The following is a 17882-nucleotide window of genomic DNA, read 5'->3' as shown; positions in this document are numbered from 1 at the left end:
TAAAACGGCAGAGATCTATAGGAGTGCTACACAGACGCGCGCCTCTTTCTCGGACTGTGTGGTGTGTGTGTGACGGTGTGGGTGTGGGGGGAGAGAGGAGGGAGGCGACAGCGGCGCAGAACACACAAAGCGCACCCATAAAAGAGGAGCAATACGAGGGCGAGAGAGACGTGAGCGAATAATGTGTGTGTGTGTGTGTGTGCGGCACACAGAAAGCGGCAACCGCACCGTGTGGCCCCTCTCTGCGCTGAGGGGCGCAGGAGACGCGCCATCGAGAGATGCATCAGCCACCAGCCGCCAGCACCCGCAGACACACGGGCAACAGCAGTGCGCCGACTCGGTCATCCGAACACGCCCCCCTGCGTCAAACTCTGCCCACCCACCCTCTCCGCAGGTCGCCCTCCACAGACCCCACCGCCATGCGGATCGCCACCTGGTGCATCCCCCTCGGGGGTGGCACACGCTCGAGTCACGCGGGCACCACGCCCACCATATGGGCGGCACAGGTGTGCTCACTGCTGCAGGTCGCTCCGACGCAACGCCAGCCACGACCCGGTCGCCAGCGTCTTCAGCAGTGGTGCATCGCCCTGGCTTCGCTGTATCGTAGGTGGTGGCAGGGCCCACCACCAGAGAGGAGGTTCAGCATTGGCGGGAAGAGAGGGGGCTGCTTGGCCTTCCCCCGCAGAGTGGGGGCGCTGGTGCATGAGACGCCACGCGCGGAGGCGTCCCCAAACCCCCCAACCCCCCAACCTCTGGGGATCAGGGATGCAGAGGGTTGAGAGAGAGCAAAAGCAAAGAGAAGATCAGTACTTTCTCTTTCCACCCTCTCGTACACGGGGGAGACCGTAGGCCACGCCAGCCCTCAAAGAAGCCCCTGCCTGCTCAAGAACTCCTCAGTGCAGGGCCAACATGTGCGTCAGTGGGGAGAACATCCCGCACTCCACGAAACGGACGCACTACGATAGAGAAGTGACAGGCAAAACATGTTGTTGTTGTGGGGGAAACACTTCGGCTCGCTGAATGGGGCGAGCGTGTCGCAGCGGCGCACCCAAACCACTGGCGGCAGCCGGAGGCAAAAGCGGTGAGGGATCGGGCCCGGAAGAAAAAGAGAGAGAGAGAGACGGGTTGAACGGATGGAGTACGTCCCGGCACATCGAAACTGGGGCGTCTACCTCTGCCGCCGTGTGTGCGTTCGAGCTCTGCATCCACCATGATTATTATGCTGTGGGGGCAGGGAACAGGGACCCGAGAAACAAAGCCAACAGGGGGGGGGGGGGGTTGCGCTCCCATGCACATCAACCCGCCCTCTCATTGCCCTCCCGCCTCCCCATCCTCGTCGTCGTTCGCCTGCACAGGAAGCGAGAAAAACGACTGCGCAGCTGCGCGCCCACTGGAGTTCAGCGATGCCTTCAACATATCAACGGCGGCCTCGGCCTCCTTGACGAACGTCATGATAAATCGCGCCAGGCTGTGCCGGCCGTACTGGCGCACGTGCGCGGCCAGCACTAAGAACGACACGTCGTAGATGACTTGGTCTGCCGCATCCGCTGCGGGTTTGGCCATCAAGGCTTGCCGCACAGGGGCACAGCGAAGAACGGGCAGCGTACCGGTTGCCGCGTCATGAGAGCAGAAGAACGCCAAATATTCGCTCAGCAGCTGCGTCGAGAGGACGTCATCGGGCTGGTGAGCCGCTGCAAACCAGAAGGACACGCGGGTGCTGTTGAATGATCCCTCAACAAGACACTCATCCCCGCTGCTCCACTGCAGCTGCAGTTTGTTGCTCTGCAACGAAGCATCAGCGGTGGCAGGGTGAACGAGGAAGGGAAACGGCGAGGCATCTGTGGCCGTGTAGGGTGACATCAACTCCACCTCGGGCACGGCGCACCCCTCCGTCACGTCGGAAGCGAAGGACTGCAAGCACAGTGCTACCAACAGCGTACGCTCGACGCAGTCGTAGTACAGCTGCTTTTCCCCTGCCATCTCCCGCACGCCCCGCGGGTACGTATGCAAGAAGGGAGGAAAGGAGTAACGCGCGCGTGTGGATGTGATGAGTGACGGAAGGCAGGAGAGGAAGATGAGGTTTGGGGGAAAAGAGGCAAAGAAGGGGAACCATCCATGGAGCGACTGGGTGCAAATTTGATGAGGGAAAGCAGCTGCGGCGTGCGCACGCCTCCGTCTCACGGAGCCAAAGTCCGAGCAAGAGCGCATCCCCGTACGCCCGTATGGCGAGGCCTCCGCCTTCGCACAAGCGGGCCAGAAAGACCGGCATAGCAGGCGAGACGACGAGTGCATACGCTCACCAGGAGTCCCGTGTCTGCGCTCGTCATTCGCTCTTCCATTTCTCCGTGCCACCCCCCACCCCCTCCTCGCTGTGGAGATACTCGCGAGCTCCGCCTGCACCCGCACGAGACGACGCCCTCCCCCCTACCCCTCCCCCCTGTTGTGGGTGTGTGTAGACGGGAGGCGAGCATCGAACACATTCCTTCGCCCTCCCCTCTCGCTTACACACACCCACAACAGGGGGGAGGAGGGGGGGCGGCTGAGATACGGGTGCAAGCGGAGGAGGAGGGGGACAAGATGGAGGAGGTGCAAACAAACACTTCGAGAAGAAGAAAAGAGCGACATTCAAAAGACGGCACGCACGCGGGGTGTGGCTCCACAGGGCTGAAAAATGCCCACGGCGGTGGGGCCTCCCTCCGTGCGGCAGTCATTAGCTGGTGTACATCTGCCATCCACCCACCGATCTGCCCCTCCCCTCCCACACACACACACACGTCAGGGAGAAGGACAGAGGGGGGAGAAGAAAAGAGCGGGAGAAGAGAGAAGGGGCGCACATACGGCACACGATGAAGTCATTGAAAGCCTCCCCAAAGAGGGAGAATACCGCCGGCATTATGCACACTGCTGGCAAGCCATGACACAGACAGGCAAAGGGGGCGCTATGCGACGCGCAGTACAAAGAGGGAAGATGGGCAATACATGGCTCCATTACAGTGTCGGCGATCACTATCAACGTCAGCAGCCGCAGTCATCTTTCCCTCGACATATCACCTCCGCAGTAGACTCATTTTGACGCTGCTTTGCGCTGACGAAACACCTCGAGGAGGTGCTGCTGATACGCAGAGGCGGCCGCGCTGGAAAACTCGTATGGCACGTCGCGAGCACTCTGCACCGGTCCATTGAAGGTGGTCATGGCTGCCGCAATGCCGCCAGCAGTAGGCGAGTCAGAGAAGCGGCGTCGCGGCGGCAGCTGAGACTCAGACGACAGCACCATGGCGGAGAAGGGCGAAGCAGACGCCACATGGCAGCGCTCCGCCGCAGCGGCAGCAGTACCCGTGTTGGCATCCAGTCTTGACCCTGCACCGACCCGAGGCCCTGCAACACTCTTCCCCTGCATCGGCGCAGAGCTCGGTGCTCCAGTAGACGAGACAGCCGCATGCTTCGCATACGTATTCCTCTCGGCAGTCTGGCATGCCGTTGGTGTCGCTTCTTTGCTGTTCCGTACCCGGAACCGCTCGAGCTGCTGCAGCCTGTAGGCGTCTCCGGTGACCTCGTGCGCCGTCGCCTCGACCTCACGTTTCAGCTCAGCCCACAGCTGCTGCGCTTGGCCACTGCGACGACGACCGCCATCGTACACGTCGTGTGGGGTTTGCACCCTCTGTGACGCTGCCGCACCGCGGCGGGGATCGCCCTCACACCGCGTGCTCTCACCGCTTTGGCCGGTCATGGTCGACACGAGCGACGGCGTCGTGCTTGTGGTCGAGAGCATTATGCGGCGCAGCTCTAACTCCTCCCTCGCCACCTGCTTTGCGCGCTGGCGTGACTCTGCCAGTGCATTCATCAGGGCGTGGTTAGGTGGGTCCAGCTGCAGCGCCATCTCGTACGCCTCCGCCGCGGCGCCGTATTGTTTAAGCTTGAAGTACGTGTCTCCCTGCCGCGCATACCCCTTAAACCATGACAAGCGCAGCGCCACGGTTCGGTCTGCATCGCACAAGGCGTGCGCGTAAGCATCCTCGGCACTGGGCAACTCGTGCGCCGCTTGCAAGTAAGCAGCGGAGCGGTTGCTGTACAACGCGGCGAGTAGCATCACCTCCGCGTCGCTGTGTGTGGGGCTGGCAGCCAGGGCATTGATGGCGGATGTGTAGTGCTGAACAGCCTCGCAAAAGGCACCAGCCTCAAAGGCACAGTTCCCATTCTCCTTCAGCTCCTCGCTGATGGCAGCTGCGGTGCAGCCTGACGTACCGACTTGTTGCGGCGGCTGCGACGCGGGTGAGGTGGTGGCGGTGTGCTCTTCCTCCCAATGCACGCTACGCGGTGTGGAGAAGAGAGTCCGAGAAGACGATGGCGGCCCGCTAGCGCTGATCAGGGAGGTATTGCGCAGGGTGTTCGCTGTGGTCATGAGCGAGGGTCGAGTTGAATAACCACCAAGAGATGCGGAGTGGGAGAGGCCGGTGACAGATGACACTGTCGGTGAGTTGTACGTGGCCCCACGTTGCGCCTTTCCAGTCACGTAGTTGCTGGAGGAGGTCTGCGAGTGGGGCATGGCGCCGGGCTGTTGGTCAGGGTCAGCGATATCGGCGTCAGTCAGCCCCATGAGGCGTAGAAACGCCTGCCGGTCCGCTGCGGTGGACATGCGAAGCGAGAAAGCGGGGTAGTGAGCACAGGAAGCGTGGTGAGGGGAGGGGGGGGCTCGGCTCTGACGCTGAGAGTGAAGCAGTGCCATTCATGGGGGGTTTGAGCAACGCACACAAGAAGAACGGCGAGAGGGGGGAAGTGGACAGAGGGGGGAAGTGGCAGCAGCGCATGGCCCTACACACACACAGAAAGAGAGAGACGTGCACGTCCATACAGCAGTAAGGGAGCTGGCGAGGAAGAGAGAACGACAGAGGTGGCCTCCAGCCTGCACCTGTGCAAGCGTCTCGCAGAGCACAGTGGGGCAGGCAAGTCTCAGCCTGGAGCGTTGTCATCCGCTTCCGCCCCAATGCGCGTTGAAAGGTGGTGTGAGGGCGAGGGCGCGTTCTTCTGTTTACCGTAGGCGGTGGTATGCACAACGCACCGTCGACGAAAGACAACCCCGAAAGGGGGGGAGAGAGAGACACCAAGGCAAGAGGGAGGTGAAATCGTACAGCACGCATCAAGCAGCAGCAGCAGCAGCAGTGCATCAACGAAGCAACACGTTAAGCATCGTTTTCACCACGACCTTGTGGATCGCATTCACGTCACACAGACGGACGCGCGAAGGCGTGCAGGTGGGCGACTCCCACGAACGCCACGTCCGTGGAAGACACGAAAAGAGAGAAGAAACCAACACAGACCGCAGAGAGAGAGAGCGGGAGGGACGCGCCTCCAACACGCTGCCAACGTATTCATCTCCTCCGAGTCACTCTGCCACGGCTGACGTGAGCATTAGGGAGCAGAAGGGGAAAAGCTGGAGGAGAGACGCGGGAGGGCGTCGAGGGTTTCAAGGAACTGGCCGAAGATGCCATACTTGCGAGCGTGGCTGGAGCTGCCGCGGTGCCGACGCCACGCCACCATCACAGGATGCTGCGCAACGGCTGAGACGAGAAACGCCCCCGATGCCTCCACATGCCGAGAGTTGCGGAGCAGAATCGCGTAGAAGAGAAGTTCATCGCACAGCCACGTCAACTCTACCAACAGGTCCTGCAAAGTGATGAGGGTGTCGTACCAGTGGGAGTCCTCGTTGCTTAGATGGCTTCCACCGCTGTTCGAGTGCGCCACTGATGTCCCTGAAGGCAGCGAGGAGGGGGGGCACGATGCGACAACCGTGCCGGTAGAGGGAGCACTGCCCCGCGTGCGTGGGTGGGAGGAGGAGCTCAATGGCACGTAGGGAGTAAGACCACCAGGCGCCCCGTCACTGCTGCTGTGAACGCCTGTGGTGCACCCGGCCACAATGCTCTCGCTGCTCTCCCTGATTACCTCCCCTAATGCGATGTCGTTAGCATCGTTGCAGCCATCGCGCGACGGCTGGTCGAAATTGTCCTCCATGAGCATACTCTCCAACATGCGATCGGCCGCCACCTCCGCAATCTCGCTCGCGACGTCATCGATGCTGTCCACATCGTTGGAGCTCGTGCTTGTGGTGGAGGTGGTACCACTGCTACTGCTCGCAGTGCCGTCATCGGACGTGTCGTCGCGGAAAGAGTCACGCTGCCCGGAGCGGTGGGTGTTGCCGCGATGTGCAACACGGCCGCTGTCTCTGGCTCGGCGCCCACGTTGGTGCCTGCCGGCGGAACGATGCGCTGTGTTGAAAGCCGAGGAGACAACACTGCCGGGGACGCCACCCACTGTGGACGCTGCGGTACCGGCAGAAACTCGTATTGCTGCCGCCCCAGCACTCGTGACGCTGGCCACACTATCTGCTCCTTCTCCCCCGATCATGCTTACTACGCCGCTGCCACCGCCTCCACCACTCGTGCCTATGCTGTGGCTGTTTGTCACACCCTTGTGCGACCTCACCGCATCCACCACGCTCTCTGGCTGCGTCAGGAACGGCACACGATCCGCCAGCGACGTCATGACTGCCGAGAAGCGTTGCGCAAACCCCAAAATGTGGCGCTCGCTGAAGTGCTGGCCGTCGCTCTTCACCGGCTTCGCATCTGTCAGCGTCGATGGTGAAGGCGCGACTGCCGAGGATGCCGCGGCGGCTGAGCGACCCTGGCGCCGTGGGTGAGCCAGCAGTGCCTGCTGCCGAAACAGCAGTTGCACCCGCTCGCGAGGATTGCCCTTGTTGTAGAGGAACGCGTGCTCGCACAGCGCGGGGCGGGCCAGCATGGACTCGTCCTTGTCGAACTTCAGCAGCGCCTCTGCACGCAGTCGATCGAGACGAACAGCGAAGATGCCAGCGGACTGCGGGCCCACTGTCAGCTCCACCCCTGAAGGCGCGAAGGCAAGGCCACCACTATTCCCTGCAGCAGCAACAACGGAGTACCCGTCATCCTCCGCGGTAGCACCAGGAAGCGGCGGAAGAAGAGCGCTGCCAGCGCACCCACTGTGCGCCAATGGTCCGGCACCGGGGACTGACAGAGAGAGCACCTCTGATTGTGTGTACAACACGAACACCTGCGCGTGATTGCGACTCAGATTCATCACGGACACCTCCACCTCTGCCCAGCGCGACGTCGCCGTCGAGGCCGGTGGCGGAGATGCCAGAGATGGGGCAGCAGCCGCTTTGGAGGACGCGTCGCCGTCAAAGGGCCCCGATGCGGTCGCAGAACTCCCGACCGCCTCCGACTTCAGCGCGGCCCCTGCAGCTGCGCTTGCAACAGCCCTCTCCGCCGCGTCCATGTCGTACTCGTGCGCCACTGCAAACGTGGGTCTGTACGCTTCGAAATTCACGTTGAAGCTGAACCGCGCGTCACGGGCCTGCTTGCAGCGAAACACCACATCTGTCTGGCCAAACACCCCGTACCCCTCCGGGATGTCGTAGAGTGCATTGCAGCTGAGAACAAATGCCAGACGCATGCGAGAGCGCGGGTCTACAACAAAGTATCTCTGGCCTGTGCGTGTGGGGACGCCGTGGATCTGACACACAATCAGCTTACCCTCAAACGGGGCGGCAGAGGTGTTGACAGTCGAAGAGAAAGAGGTAGACGTCGGCGCAGCCGCCACGCCACTCCCGGCGCGCACTCCCCTGCGGTGATAGTGACGACGAGTGTGGTGAGGCGATGGAAGCGTCTTCTCTAGAACAAAGGGCTGTGTTGTGAGCAACGCCTCCGCACCCCCGGCGGTGGTGAGCACAGCACCATCAATGGCACCCTTCTGCGCTGCTGCTAGTGTGTCGGTGGCAGCACCGACTGCAGTGGGATCAGCTTGCTGATCCAGCCCAGCACGAGACGAGGGAGGCGACGCAAGTAACGTCGTGCTGCTGCCGTCGAAGAGCTTTGTGCGTTGAGAGAGTACCCCTGCGGCGGCGTCTCTGCGACGGTGCCCAGACGCTGCTGCCGCTGCCGTGCTGTACAAGGCTCTCTGGGGAATGGGACGCAGCTCCTGCCGCATCGGATGAACCACCGACACGGGGAACTCCAGCGCCACACTGCCCTTGTTCACGATCTCCAGTGCGATCAGCGCACGGCTGGTACCGGCACCGTACAAGGCACCCATGTTCACGGTGTGCCCCGCGTTGGTGGTGGCGAGGCGATGGCCACTGTTCATGGCAACAACGTCAAAGAAGCCTTCGGCAGTCCCGGGCACAAACACCTCTGCGTTCAGGCGCAGGTATACCACCTCGCGGGCATCATAGGCGTTGGTGATGGCCACGTAGCCAATGAAAGAGCCGACCTCGGATGACAGCACCTGTAGCCGCAGCAGCTGCGTCTCACCTGCCTCCAGTACACCCGTCGTTGAGGTAAGTAGCAGCCACACCTGCGGGCTCTGCGAGATCACCTGCGCCGTGTACCGCACCGCTCTGTCTGGCGCGTGGTTTGTGATGAGGATGTTTGGCTCATACGGGTCATCGCGCGGAACAGAGAAGTTGAAGAGGTACGCCCCCCCGCACCCGGGCAGCGCATCGCAGTTGCGAAGAGACAATACCCACTGACGCGTCGCGGCTGCAAGCGACGGCGCCAGCGTCGTCAGGATGCCGCCAAGAGGCACTGGCCCATCGGCCGTGTCTTCTGAGCCACATGAGGTGCTACCCCGCAGCGGCAGCACCTCGGCACCTGAGCTGCCTGCGTCAGCCGCCGACGCCGCTGCTGAAGTACCACTGGTGAGGACCAGGTTAGACACCTGCTTGCCACTGGAAAGACTGACGTACTGGGGTGTCTCATCCAATACTGTCGGCGTCGGCAGTACGGTCGACAGTCTCTCATCCACCAGCGTGGCCAACGTCGTCACCAGCTGCCCGGTCGAGTCGTCCCGCTGCGCAATTGGGGGAAGAGTTGCGCAGCGGCGACCTTCAGCCTCTTCGTCCTTCGTGCTCGCGTCAGACGCAGCAGCAACGCTGGTGGCCGCCGTCGCTGTATCGCTGGTGATGACGGAGCTGAGTACGATGCTGGGCAGCGCCTCTGACCCACTCGTTGGCGTCACGACGCTCACACGGCCCACAGCGTAGCTGAACGGGGCGTTTTCGTCCACCAGTGCTACGGACACAAACTGCTCCAGCGAAGGCAGCGATAGAGACAGCGGTGGCGCGCTTGAGGCGGCCGTCGTCGGGGGCATGGGGATCAACCCAAGCGCTCGCACGTCTGCTGGGCGAATCACCACCGTCACCACGACGGTTTCGTAAGGGCCGAGGTGAATGCGGTGAGGCAGCGACACCGGCGCCGCACCGTCTGCGGAGGGTGCTGCCAAGAAAGACGTAGATACCGGCACTCCTGGCCGCGGCGTCGCGCCGAGGATGGCTGCTGCGCCGAGGTCCGTCACAGTGGCCGCCTCGTTCTCACGTACCACCTCAGACACAGACGGTGCCGCTCCGGCTACTGAACCAGGTGAGGTCGTGTCCACCGCATTGCGGTATCCTCCGCGTACATCGATGCACAGAGGCACAGCGAGGTGCTCGTGAACAAGAACCACAACCGAGAGCTCGGCTACGTACACGTCAAACTCGTTCGTAATACTGATCTCACCCACATAGCCCACCTGAGGTGTGCTGCGGCTCCCAAAGGCCTGGGGCGCGGTGGCGCTGGCACCTGGACATGGTACCGACTCTACGCTTACTCGGCAGGGCCGCAGCATCACCTTGGGCGGCGCTGAGAAGGTGCGAAATGGTGCCAGCTTGCCGTACACCTGCACCTCCTCCGCCTCGGTGAACGGGTTTTCCATGACAAAGGTGCCAAGCCACACGTTGTTCGACTCCAGAGACGCGCTACGCCGTTCCAGCCCCGCAATTCGGTCGTACGTCCACGAAACGGTGTTGGTGCTGCTGCTCGCGCCTGGGGCCTCCAATGCCGTAATGTCCACCGGGGCCGGCATCGCCACTGCGGTCAGACCTGTGGTCGCCGCACCGGCACCGGTGCCTCTCGCAGCTGTGGCAGCTGTCACCTGTGCCGAAGCGCCAGCCGTGCGCGCCTTACGGTGGCCATAGAAGAGAGAGACAAGCGAGGTCAGATCAGCACCTCGCAGCAGACAACGAAGCCGCAGTGTCTGTGAGCGTGTGGTCGCAGCTACTGCGCCACTGTTAGCTGAAGCAGCCGTCCCTGGAGCAGTGCTGGTGCCCATCTTGCGCGGCTTGGTTTTGGTCGCGACTGAACCCGCCGCTTTGAGTACTCCGCTGCTCCCAGACGAAGACCCAGCGGGGCCTGACGTGGCTGTAACAGCAGCGGGAGCGCCACCTGCGGTACCGGCCAAGATGGTCGCAGCCGCACCGCAAGACTCGTCGGCTGGCAACGTGGCGCTCGTCGCACCGAGCGTTGACAATCCTATCACTGCCGCTGTCGCCGCGACTCCTGACGTGGTCCCGGACTGCAGGCTGACAGGCATGCCCCCGCCAGGCAAGCCAACGCTTGTGCTGGCCGACCCAGACGCGGCAGACCCGCCGCCCAGCCCCGCCCCAGCTCCTGCTACCATCACGGCGATTGCACTGCCGCTGCCTGGAGTAGCAGCTCCGCTTGTGGCGTGGCTCGCCAGCGCGGCAGCGGCCGGGCTGGCGTTTCCCTGTCCGACGCTGATGGCTGCCGACCCGCCTGCAGCGCTCGTAGTACCCGAGGAAAGTGGTGCTACGGCGTCTGTGCGGAAATTTAGGTGCCGCACAACTGAGGTGGCATCGTAGTGCAGCAACAGAAGCTCAAGTAGGCCGTCCAGCTGGGGGTTCGGCTGGAGATGCAGATCGAGCTCCACGTCCGGCTCCGTCGCAACAAAGGTCAGCTTCATCTCAGCAAGCGGCCCACGAAGTGACGGCTCCACGCGCAGCGGCGCCAAGGTAAGCGACTCGTGCACCTCCTCTTGCGTGTCAGCCCGCAGCACCTGAAAGACCTTCCAGTAGTGCTGCCCCGTGATGCACACCGCCATGTCATTCTCTGGGTTCCATTCATTCACAAAGAAGGCCTCGTAACGGAACGTCCCTTGCGTCGCGATGAGCTTCATGTTCAGTGCCGCCTCCACAACGGCACTCTCCCCTGGCGGGATCGTCAGGCGAGTCTGAGAGAAGCGCACCACAGGCGGGCACTCTACCTTGAGCGGCAGCGGCATAACAGAGGATAAGTTCATGAGCCGGAACGAGACGACCATGTTGTGGCTCGACGGCTGCTGGAGGCCCGACTTGGAGACGTAGGCGCTAAAGGTGTGGTCTCGCAGTCGTCGCAGCTTCGAGATGCGCGAACGACGGCGGCGCCGCTGACGCATCGCGAAGGCCATCTCCTCTTCTCTGCCGCCGGCGAAGGCATCGTCTCCCTGCTCCAATGCAGCGTCGTGCTCCTCGCCGGTCGACGACACGGAGGAGGCCACAGAAATGGGAGAGGTCAGCATCGATGCTGCCTTACCCACAAGCCCCAAGTTCACCAACGCCGGCTCCGCCCTGCCCTCGCTCATTGCGAGGGACAGCATGATGGGGACGAGCAAAACGCATTGACCCACCGTTGGGCCTCGATAACGACTTCCCTGCGGCGCCGCCCTGGAGGAGTAGCCCTGCCAACCACCGGCCGCCGCGCCAGCGCGTGCTGAGTGCGCCGTGTATGTTACACACACCTGCAATGTCGTCGTGATAGCCACCATCTGATGTTGCAGCACCGCCGTCACCTCCGCCGACGTGAGCATGGGTAAGCTGGTCAACGTCCATGTGACGGTCTGGGTGTGGTTCGCCCTCAGCTCCACACGGCCCCTCATGTACATCGCCGGCGGCTGGTCGGCCACCGGCGTTGGCGTCGCCGCATCGTCCGTCACCTCCAGCGCCTGCCGCTGTTCTTCTTCAAATGCGGCACGCACCTTTGACTCCTCGTCCGGTGTGTGGAACCACAACGGTAGCTCACACGACGCGTGGACGGCGGCGGTCGTTGCCAGCACCATCTCTCGATGAGTATGGTAGTTTGCCAGCTTCACCGAGTAGGAAACAGGCTGATGTAGATGCAGCTGTTTCCCTTGCTCGCCTCGCACCACCGCGGCGACGGGAAAAGCTAGCCGTGTGTTGATACTCGGGTCCAACTGCACGATGCCGTCGTTCATTCTCAGCGCAGAGAGCGACACCCGCATCTTTTCCTGCGCACTGCTGCGGTTCACCACGTCAATGAACTCGCGTGTGAGACCAGGCGCTGGCAGATGTACCAGTATGGGAACCATGTGCTCTTGGAGAGGACCCAACGCGATTTCGTTAGCAGCGGACGTCTCCTCTGCAACTTCCAGCAGTGGCGACGATGGCACGAGCGCAACGCGCAAGGAAAAGGTGTGGGAGGTGTTGCGCACCGTGAAGTGCGTCTTGACGAAGTCCTGCGTCGACGCCACGCACCCCAGGTCGAGGTTTCCCTGAAGCACCTCGACAAGGCCGCTCCCAACGCACGCCATTGCACGCACTATCGCCTTGCCCACCACGCAGAACGCGGCACTCGACACGGCGGGGTTCGGCGCTACCGCCTCCACGAGAACACCAGCGCGGATCTGCCGTGCGCACGGATCAACATATCGGGCACCAGGGCGGAGTTGCACGTACACGCGCACAGTCTCCTTCACAAAGATATGGCGTATCGGGTGGAGCAGCGGCACCGTGCAGGACGCATCTTCGAAAAGAGCCAGCTGTGACGGCCTATTGGTGCGCACGACGAGGGCATGTGGAAAGGAAAAGCGGCAGCGGATTAGCACAAGCTGTGCCTCCAGCTGCGACACCGCGCACGGTGTAATGACATCGCGGAACAGCAGCTCCTTCGGTTCGGTGGTCAGCATCTCAATCTCTTCCGTCGGATTCATTTCGACCGTGAGGTACTGCACGTCAGCTGGGTTACAGATGTTTTTCACAGGAATGAAGTACTTTTGGGGGCCAACACTCCGCGCCGTGCACTCCACGACAATGCGCAGCGGCTCCTGCTGGCGCACGTGACCGTTGCGAGGAAAGAGTTTGAAGCGCGCGTCCAGCACCGCTGCAATGCTACCGCCGCATCGCCGCGGCTCGAGCACCACAATTGTCGTCTTCGCGCTCGCCTTCACCACAAAGCTGAACTCTGTCGGATCATTCACGATGCAGTTGTGCAAGACAAGCAGAGGATGACCCATAAAGGTAGAATGAAAGCGCCCACCGACGTTGCCTATTTGGGAGCCCGTTGTGATGAGACGGATGCGCGGAAGTGGGCGACTCTGCACGGCGCGAGAAGCTGTTCCGCTACTACCGGGAAGAGAGCTGCCACTGTGCAAGGCGCCGCCAGACGCGGAGGCTGCCGCGGCGTTCTCGGTTGATAACTGCAACAACTCGCTTCCCCGGTGCGACGGAGACGGCAGCGACAGAGACGCCGACGGCGCGACAACAGCGGACGCGGATAAAGCAGAAGCCAACATCGTCTGCGGTGCTGCTGCGACGAATGGGGCAGCGAGCAGCTGCCGCCCCGTGGCATCGCCAGGTGTGCTTATCAGAATCAAGTCGATTGGAATGATTCGATTCGCCTCCTGGTCTCGCTCTTCGTAGAAAAGCATATTGATCGTCTGGGTCTGTGTCATTGGGATCGGCTCGTCCAACACGCGCTTGCATCCGAGAAACAAGGTGATTATGACGGACTCGCCGATATCCATTGATGGCAAGGCGACGCCTTCGCGGCGCAACAGCTGCACAATGTCACCCTGTTGCGTTTTGCTCCTCCACGCCTGCAGCGCTGCGGCGCTGCCGTCATCCTCGCTCTCCGACAGCTCGTGATCAGTGGTGCCTTGCATGGTTGACTGCGCTGCTTCCAGAGCTGCTAAGTCGACCTCTTCGCCCTTCAACGCCAGCCTGTATGCCTCGATCTTGCGCATTGCATTTTCGGCCTTTTCCGTCTTCTTTTTCCGCACGTATATCTTCAGCTTCTGCTCCAGCTTTTCGATTTGCTCCTCCAGCTTGCGAGTAGAGACAGACCCTGCCCCACTCAGCCCCATGTCCAGCTGCACCGCCACCTTGACACCCGCAAACGACAGATAGGGGTTCGCGGCGCTCACGCCGTTCGCTGCGGTAGTGCTATTCAGCTCCAATCGAACAACGATTTGCCGGCGTCCGTTACTTGTGTTTGACACGGTGAACTTGGCGCCCACGCGAGCATTTGCTGCAGCAGCGGCTTCGTCCGCCTTCCACAACGAAGGCGACGACGCCATGAGCGCCGGTACGCTTGATGAGGGAGGCACCATCATCTCAAACGTCCATGAATCTGGGCTAATTTCGAACGTATCTGCCTTGGTAACAGTTGCCTTGAGCGTCATGGTAATCGTGTTTTTTATGTTGAGTATGTTTGACACGCGTATATTCTCCTGAAATACACCTTTGATACCGGGGTACAGCGTCAGCTCAATCTCGCGCGACGCGTAGGGACGAATCGTGAGAAAAATGGACCGCTTGTCGCTATTTTCCATGCGAATATGCTCGGCTGTCACAGAACGTGACTTCGACAGATGAAGGTATAAGAACGAATTGCAACGGTTCACAATCGGCAGCTTTGTCGTCTTCTTCACACCAATATTAACTTCGCCAAAATTCTTCGTCTTCTGCCCATTCAACTCGAACGAAGTGCCGCAAAGTCGATAAGACAGTCGGACAAACCGCGGTGCCTCGATTCCGTCCACCGCTATCGAAATACCATCCTCCTTTGTCAGTGGCTCCGTCGGAGAAGTGGTCCGAATAATCAACACGTACACCTTTAGTGACATTGATGGCTCCAACGTGATGCGGTTCGTGATATTGTGCGATGTTTCGTTCAAGAGTCGCAACAGCTCCTCACGTGCTGCGAAAAGCCTCCCCGCTGAGTCATTTGTCAGGTGACTGGCATCCTCGCTCTCGCCGTAGACACAAAATGAGCGCATTTCCGCCGCGATCTTTCCTAGCTGCTCACACACTACTGCATCGGACGAGTAGAACACCTCAATCTCAGAGCACGAGGAGCGCAGATTAAGCACCACTTCGCGATCCGCCTTTGACTGCACACTGTACGGAACAATCAGGGGTACGCCTGAAATAGCCCACAGCGTCGATGGTCCTCTGCGACTATCAGTGCTATCAATGTTGCCAAGGTCGCATTTCCACGAATACAGCTCATCATGCAGCTTCGCGTCAAGCGGCGCCATATTATTTGCCTCGATATTAATCACCTGTCGGTCTTCGGCTGGATTGGACGCATTGATAATTGTCAGCTGCTTGCGGTACATTGCATTCACACGCTGCGGGGTAATGCGCAATGTTATCGGGAGCGATGCAGACGGTGCCACAGAGAACTCTTCCTTCAACTCACGACCAGCAAGCTTCTGCTGGATTGATGCGCCTTCAATTCGAATAATTTTGCTGCGCAACTGCATTACAATTTTCCCTGGCAATGGTGAGCGGTTTTCGATCTGCAGCGTGTAGCGCTTGCTCTGCCCGACTTGGCAGTCGCCAAAGTTGACACACCGCTGCGACACCACTATATTACTCGTGTACAGAGCAGCTGCACACCGGATAACCACGCGCTGGCTGTGTCTGCGATCAGCTGGTACCACAAAAAGCTCCACGTCAAACTTTATCTTTGATGCATCATTGCTCTCGCCGTCGTAAGAAGGCTGGTACATGAGCGTGACGGTGTTGAGTTGATTCCCTTTCTTTGAGCCCACTGCCAGCTCGTCAACAGCAACGTCATCCTTCATCAGTGACACTCTTCCTTCGCATTTTCTACGATCGACATCACCAAGCCGCAGTACCGCCTCCACGCGATCAAGACTTTTAATGTGTATAATTGCTGTCGCTTTAGTGCCTCGATATACGTCTCCGAAATTGACGGACGTGTCGTGAAAGGCAACCAGATCGCCTTGCGATTCCGCCACCACGTTGACACTCACGTAGAGAAACGCTGTATTGCGACTATCACGCAGGTTGTCGCACTGAAAAACAGCGTGGTACTGTTGCTGCGCAGTCGAACTAGCCATGGAAGACCGCAGCATCAAAGAGAAAGTCATATATGAGTAGCTGTCCAGCAAAAGCCTATGACCTAGCTTTGGCTCTTCAAACTTATCAGACTCGTACAATGCAACATCGAGACCACGCAGCGGCATAGCTTGGTCGCGAATGACAAAGTACACAGGCTGGCAGGACGTGTTAGTGACAACAAAGTCAGCTACCTGAGTTTTGTTTGGCGCCATTGTGATGTTCAGCTCAGTGGACGACAGTTCCAAGCAGGAGATGTAAACGTTCGCTCGAAACGGTATTGCGATGCAGGCGGCAGCCAACTGCTGCTCTACTACCCGGTTCTCTCCTCCTTTGCTAGGTGCATTGCCGAGAGGAGGCGCCAGTGCTGGGTCCACTACAGTGAGTTGCAGCGACCCGGTGTATGGAACAGGCTGCGAGCCTTTCACGAGGTGTGAAAATGTGGTCGTATTAGCACGGAACCAAACAATGAGGTCCTTTTCCTCAAAAGGTGCCAATTCAACAGACGAGATGAGGCCCACCAGATCAAATGCTTCGTTGTATACAGAAAGAGTATCAGCAAAGCCTGTGCGCTTGATTGCTTCGTAGTTTTCATTGCGAAGCTGAAATTGAACGACTGGGCTAGTTGTAGTAAACTGCACAAGCAGTGGAGATTCGGTCGTATTCCTCACCTGAACAGGACGATAAGTCGGAATATCATTAACCGCCACTTCATCAAACAAAATGCTCTCACAGCTAACGTCGAGCATTCTTGAGGTCGTCTTTTGTAGAAATTCACAGAGGCCTTGATGCTTTGTCGCACTAGTGTTCTCTGCAACTGAGATTCAAAGCCCGCTTCCAATTTAGTATTGCAGCAACTATTTCCGCGAGCCACTGTGTGGGCAGAGAAAAAAGGGGGAAAGGGAAATGATAAAAGAATGAATGGGTAATCCCTTTGGAACTGACAAGATAACAAGAACTCCCAGCAGTTGGACGTTCCCATTGCCAGCGCACAGACACCGAGCCACTAGTTGTATAATATACACTGCAGCAGTCCGTTGCTCCTATTGAACGGCAAAAGAATAGCCACTGGTCAAGGAAGAAGCATTAGAGTCCATACTCGTATGCGCCAGAAGGAAAGAAAAACAGGTCATGACACCCGTAATCTCACCGAACGCAAAGCCCACACAACACGTGACTGCTTGCGCGGCACCTCCTTGAAAGGATAAAACACTGCAGCACCGCGTACAAGCCCATCACATAAAATACATCCCATCAGACAAAAAAAAATTGGCAAAGCTAAACAAAACACCCGCACACATAACGAAGAAAAGAATGGCCACATGCGTCCCACACTAATCCCATATACCCTAAGCTCCATGTAAAACAACAAGAACAGCTTCCGCCATTACAAAGCACAAACACCTGTGATAAAGACCTTGCGGTGCAGTGACCTCTAATATAAAGTACACCAGCATGACACCCACAAGCAAATCGACTTTACACGCACCACCGTAAAAAAAAAAAAAGCACCTAAAAAACCAGTACAGATATCACGAGAATAAAAAAAAAAAAACATAAAGTCCATAACACCAAAACTGCGCAAATCTACAAATCATAAACACAAACCCTACGAGAAAAACTAAGCAAGCTCTTCACTTCCTAAGTGACATTATCACGACCAAAAGAAAAACATTACAGTAAAATAAATTCAACAAAAAACCATATATATATACATATATGTGTATGAAAACATCAGTAGACACGAAGCTCCAGTACTAGCCGCATATAGCAACAAAAAAAAGGTACAAAAACACATTTTCCATCAAAAAAAGAACACCACTATAACACCACTTCCAATGAGACACAACAAAAAAAAAGTACACATGCTCCACAG

General features: G+C 59.1%; 3 protein-coding genes across 3 annotated transcripts, besides 1 other annotated feature; all 3 read right to left on the bottom strand.

Annotated features, from left to right (window-relative positions):
* Positions 1-299: 299 nt before the first annotated feature.
* Positions 300-729: a repeat region.
* Positions 730-1308: 579 nt separating this feature from the next.
* On the bottom strand, positions 1309-1980 carry LPMP_020480 (ARP2/3 complex subunit, putative; the record flags this gene model as incomplete). The annotated part of the gene is made up of 1 exon (XM_010699891.1): positions 1309-1980. One exon carries the CDS (start codon positions 1978-1980, stop codon positions 1309-1311), a length of 672 nt encoding a protein of 223 aa, XP_010698193.1.
* Positions 1981-3064: 1084 nt separating this feature from the next.
* Positions 3065-4633, bottom strand: LPMP_020470 (hypothetical protein; the record flags this gene model as incomplete). The annotated part of the gene is made up of 1 exon (XM_010699890.1): positions 3065-4633. One exon carries the CDS (start codon positions 4631-4633, stop codon positions 3065-3067), a length of 1569 nt encoding a protein of 522 aa, XP_010698192.1.
* A 773-nt stretch (positions 4634-5406) lies between these two features.
* On the bottom strand, positions 5407-16755 carry LPMP_020460 (hypothetical protein; the record flags this gene model as incomplete). The annotated part of the gene is made up of 1 exon (XM_010699889.1): positions 5407-16755. The coding sequence occupies one exon, from the start codon at positions 16753-16755 to the stop codon at positions 5407-5409; it is 11349 nt and encodes a 3782-aa protein (XP_010698191.1).
* Between the last annotated feature and the right edge of the window lie 1127 nt (positions 16756-17882).

The sequence above is a fragment of the Leishmania panamensis genome (assembly GCF_000755165.1).
Source record: "Leishmania panamensis strain MHOM/PA/94/PSC-1 chromosome 2 sequence".
NCBI lineage: Eukaryota > Euglenozoa > Kinetoplastea > Trypanosomatida > Trypanosomatidae > Leishmania > Leishmania panamensis.
The sequence above is the reverse complement of the archived record's forward strand: the minus strand, read 5'-3'. Positions and strand labels throughout refer to the sequence as shown.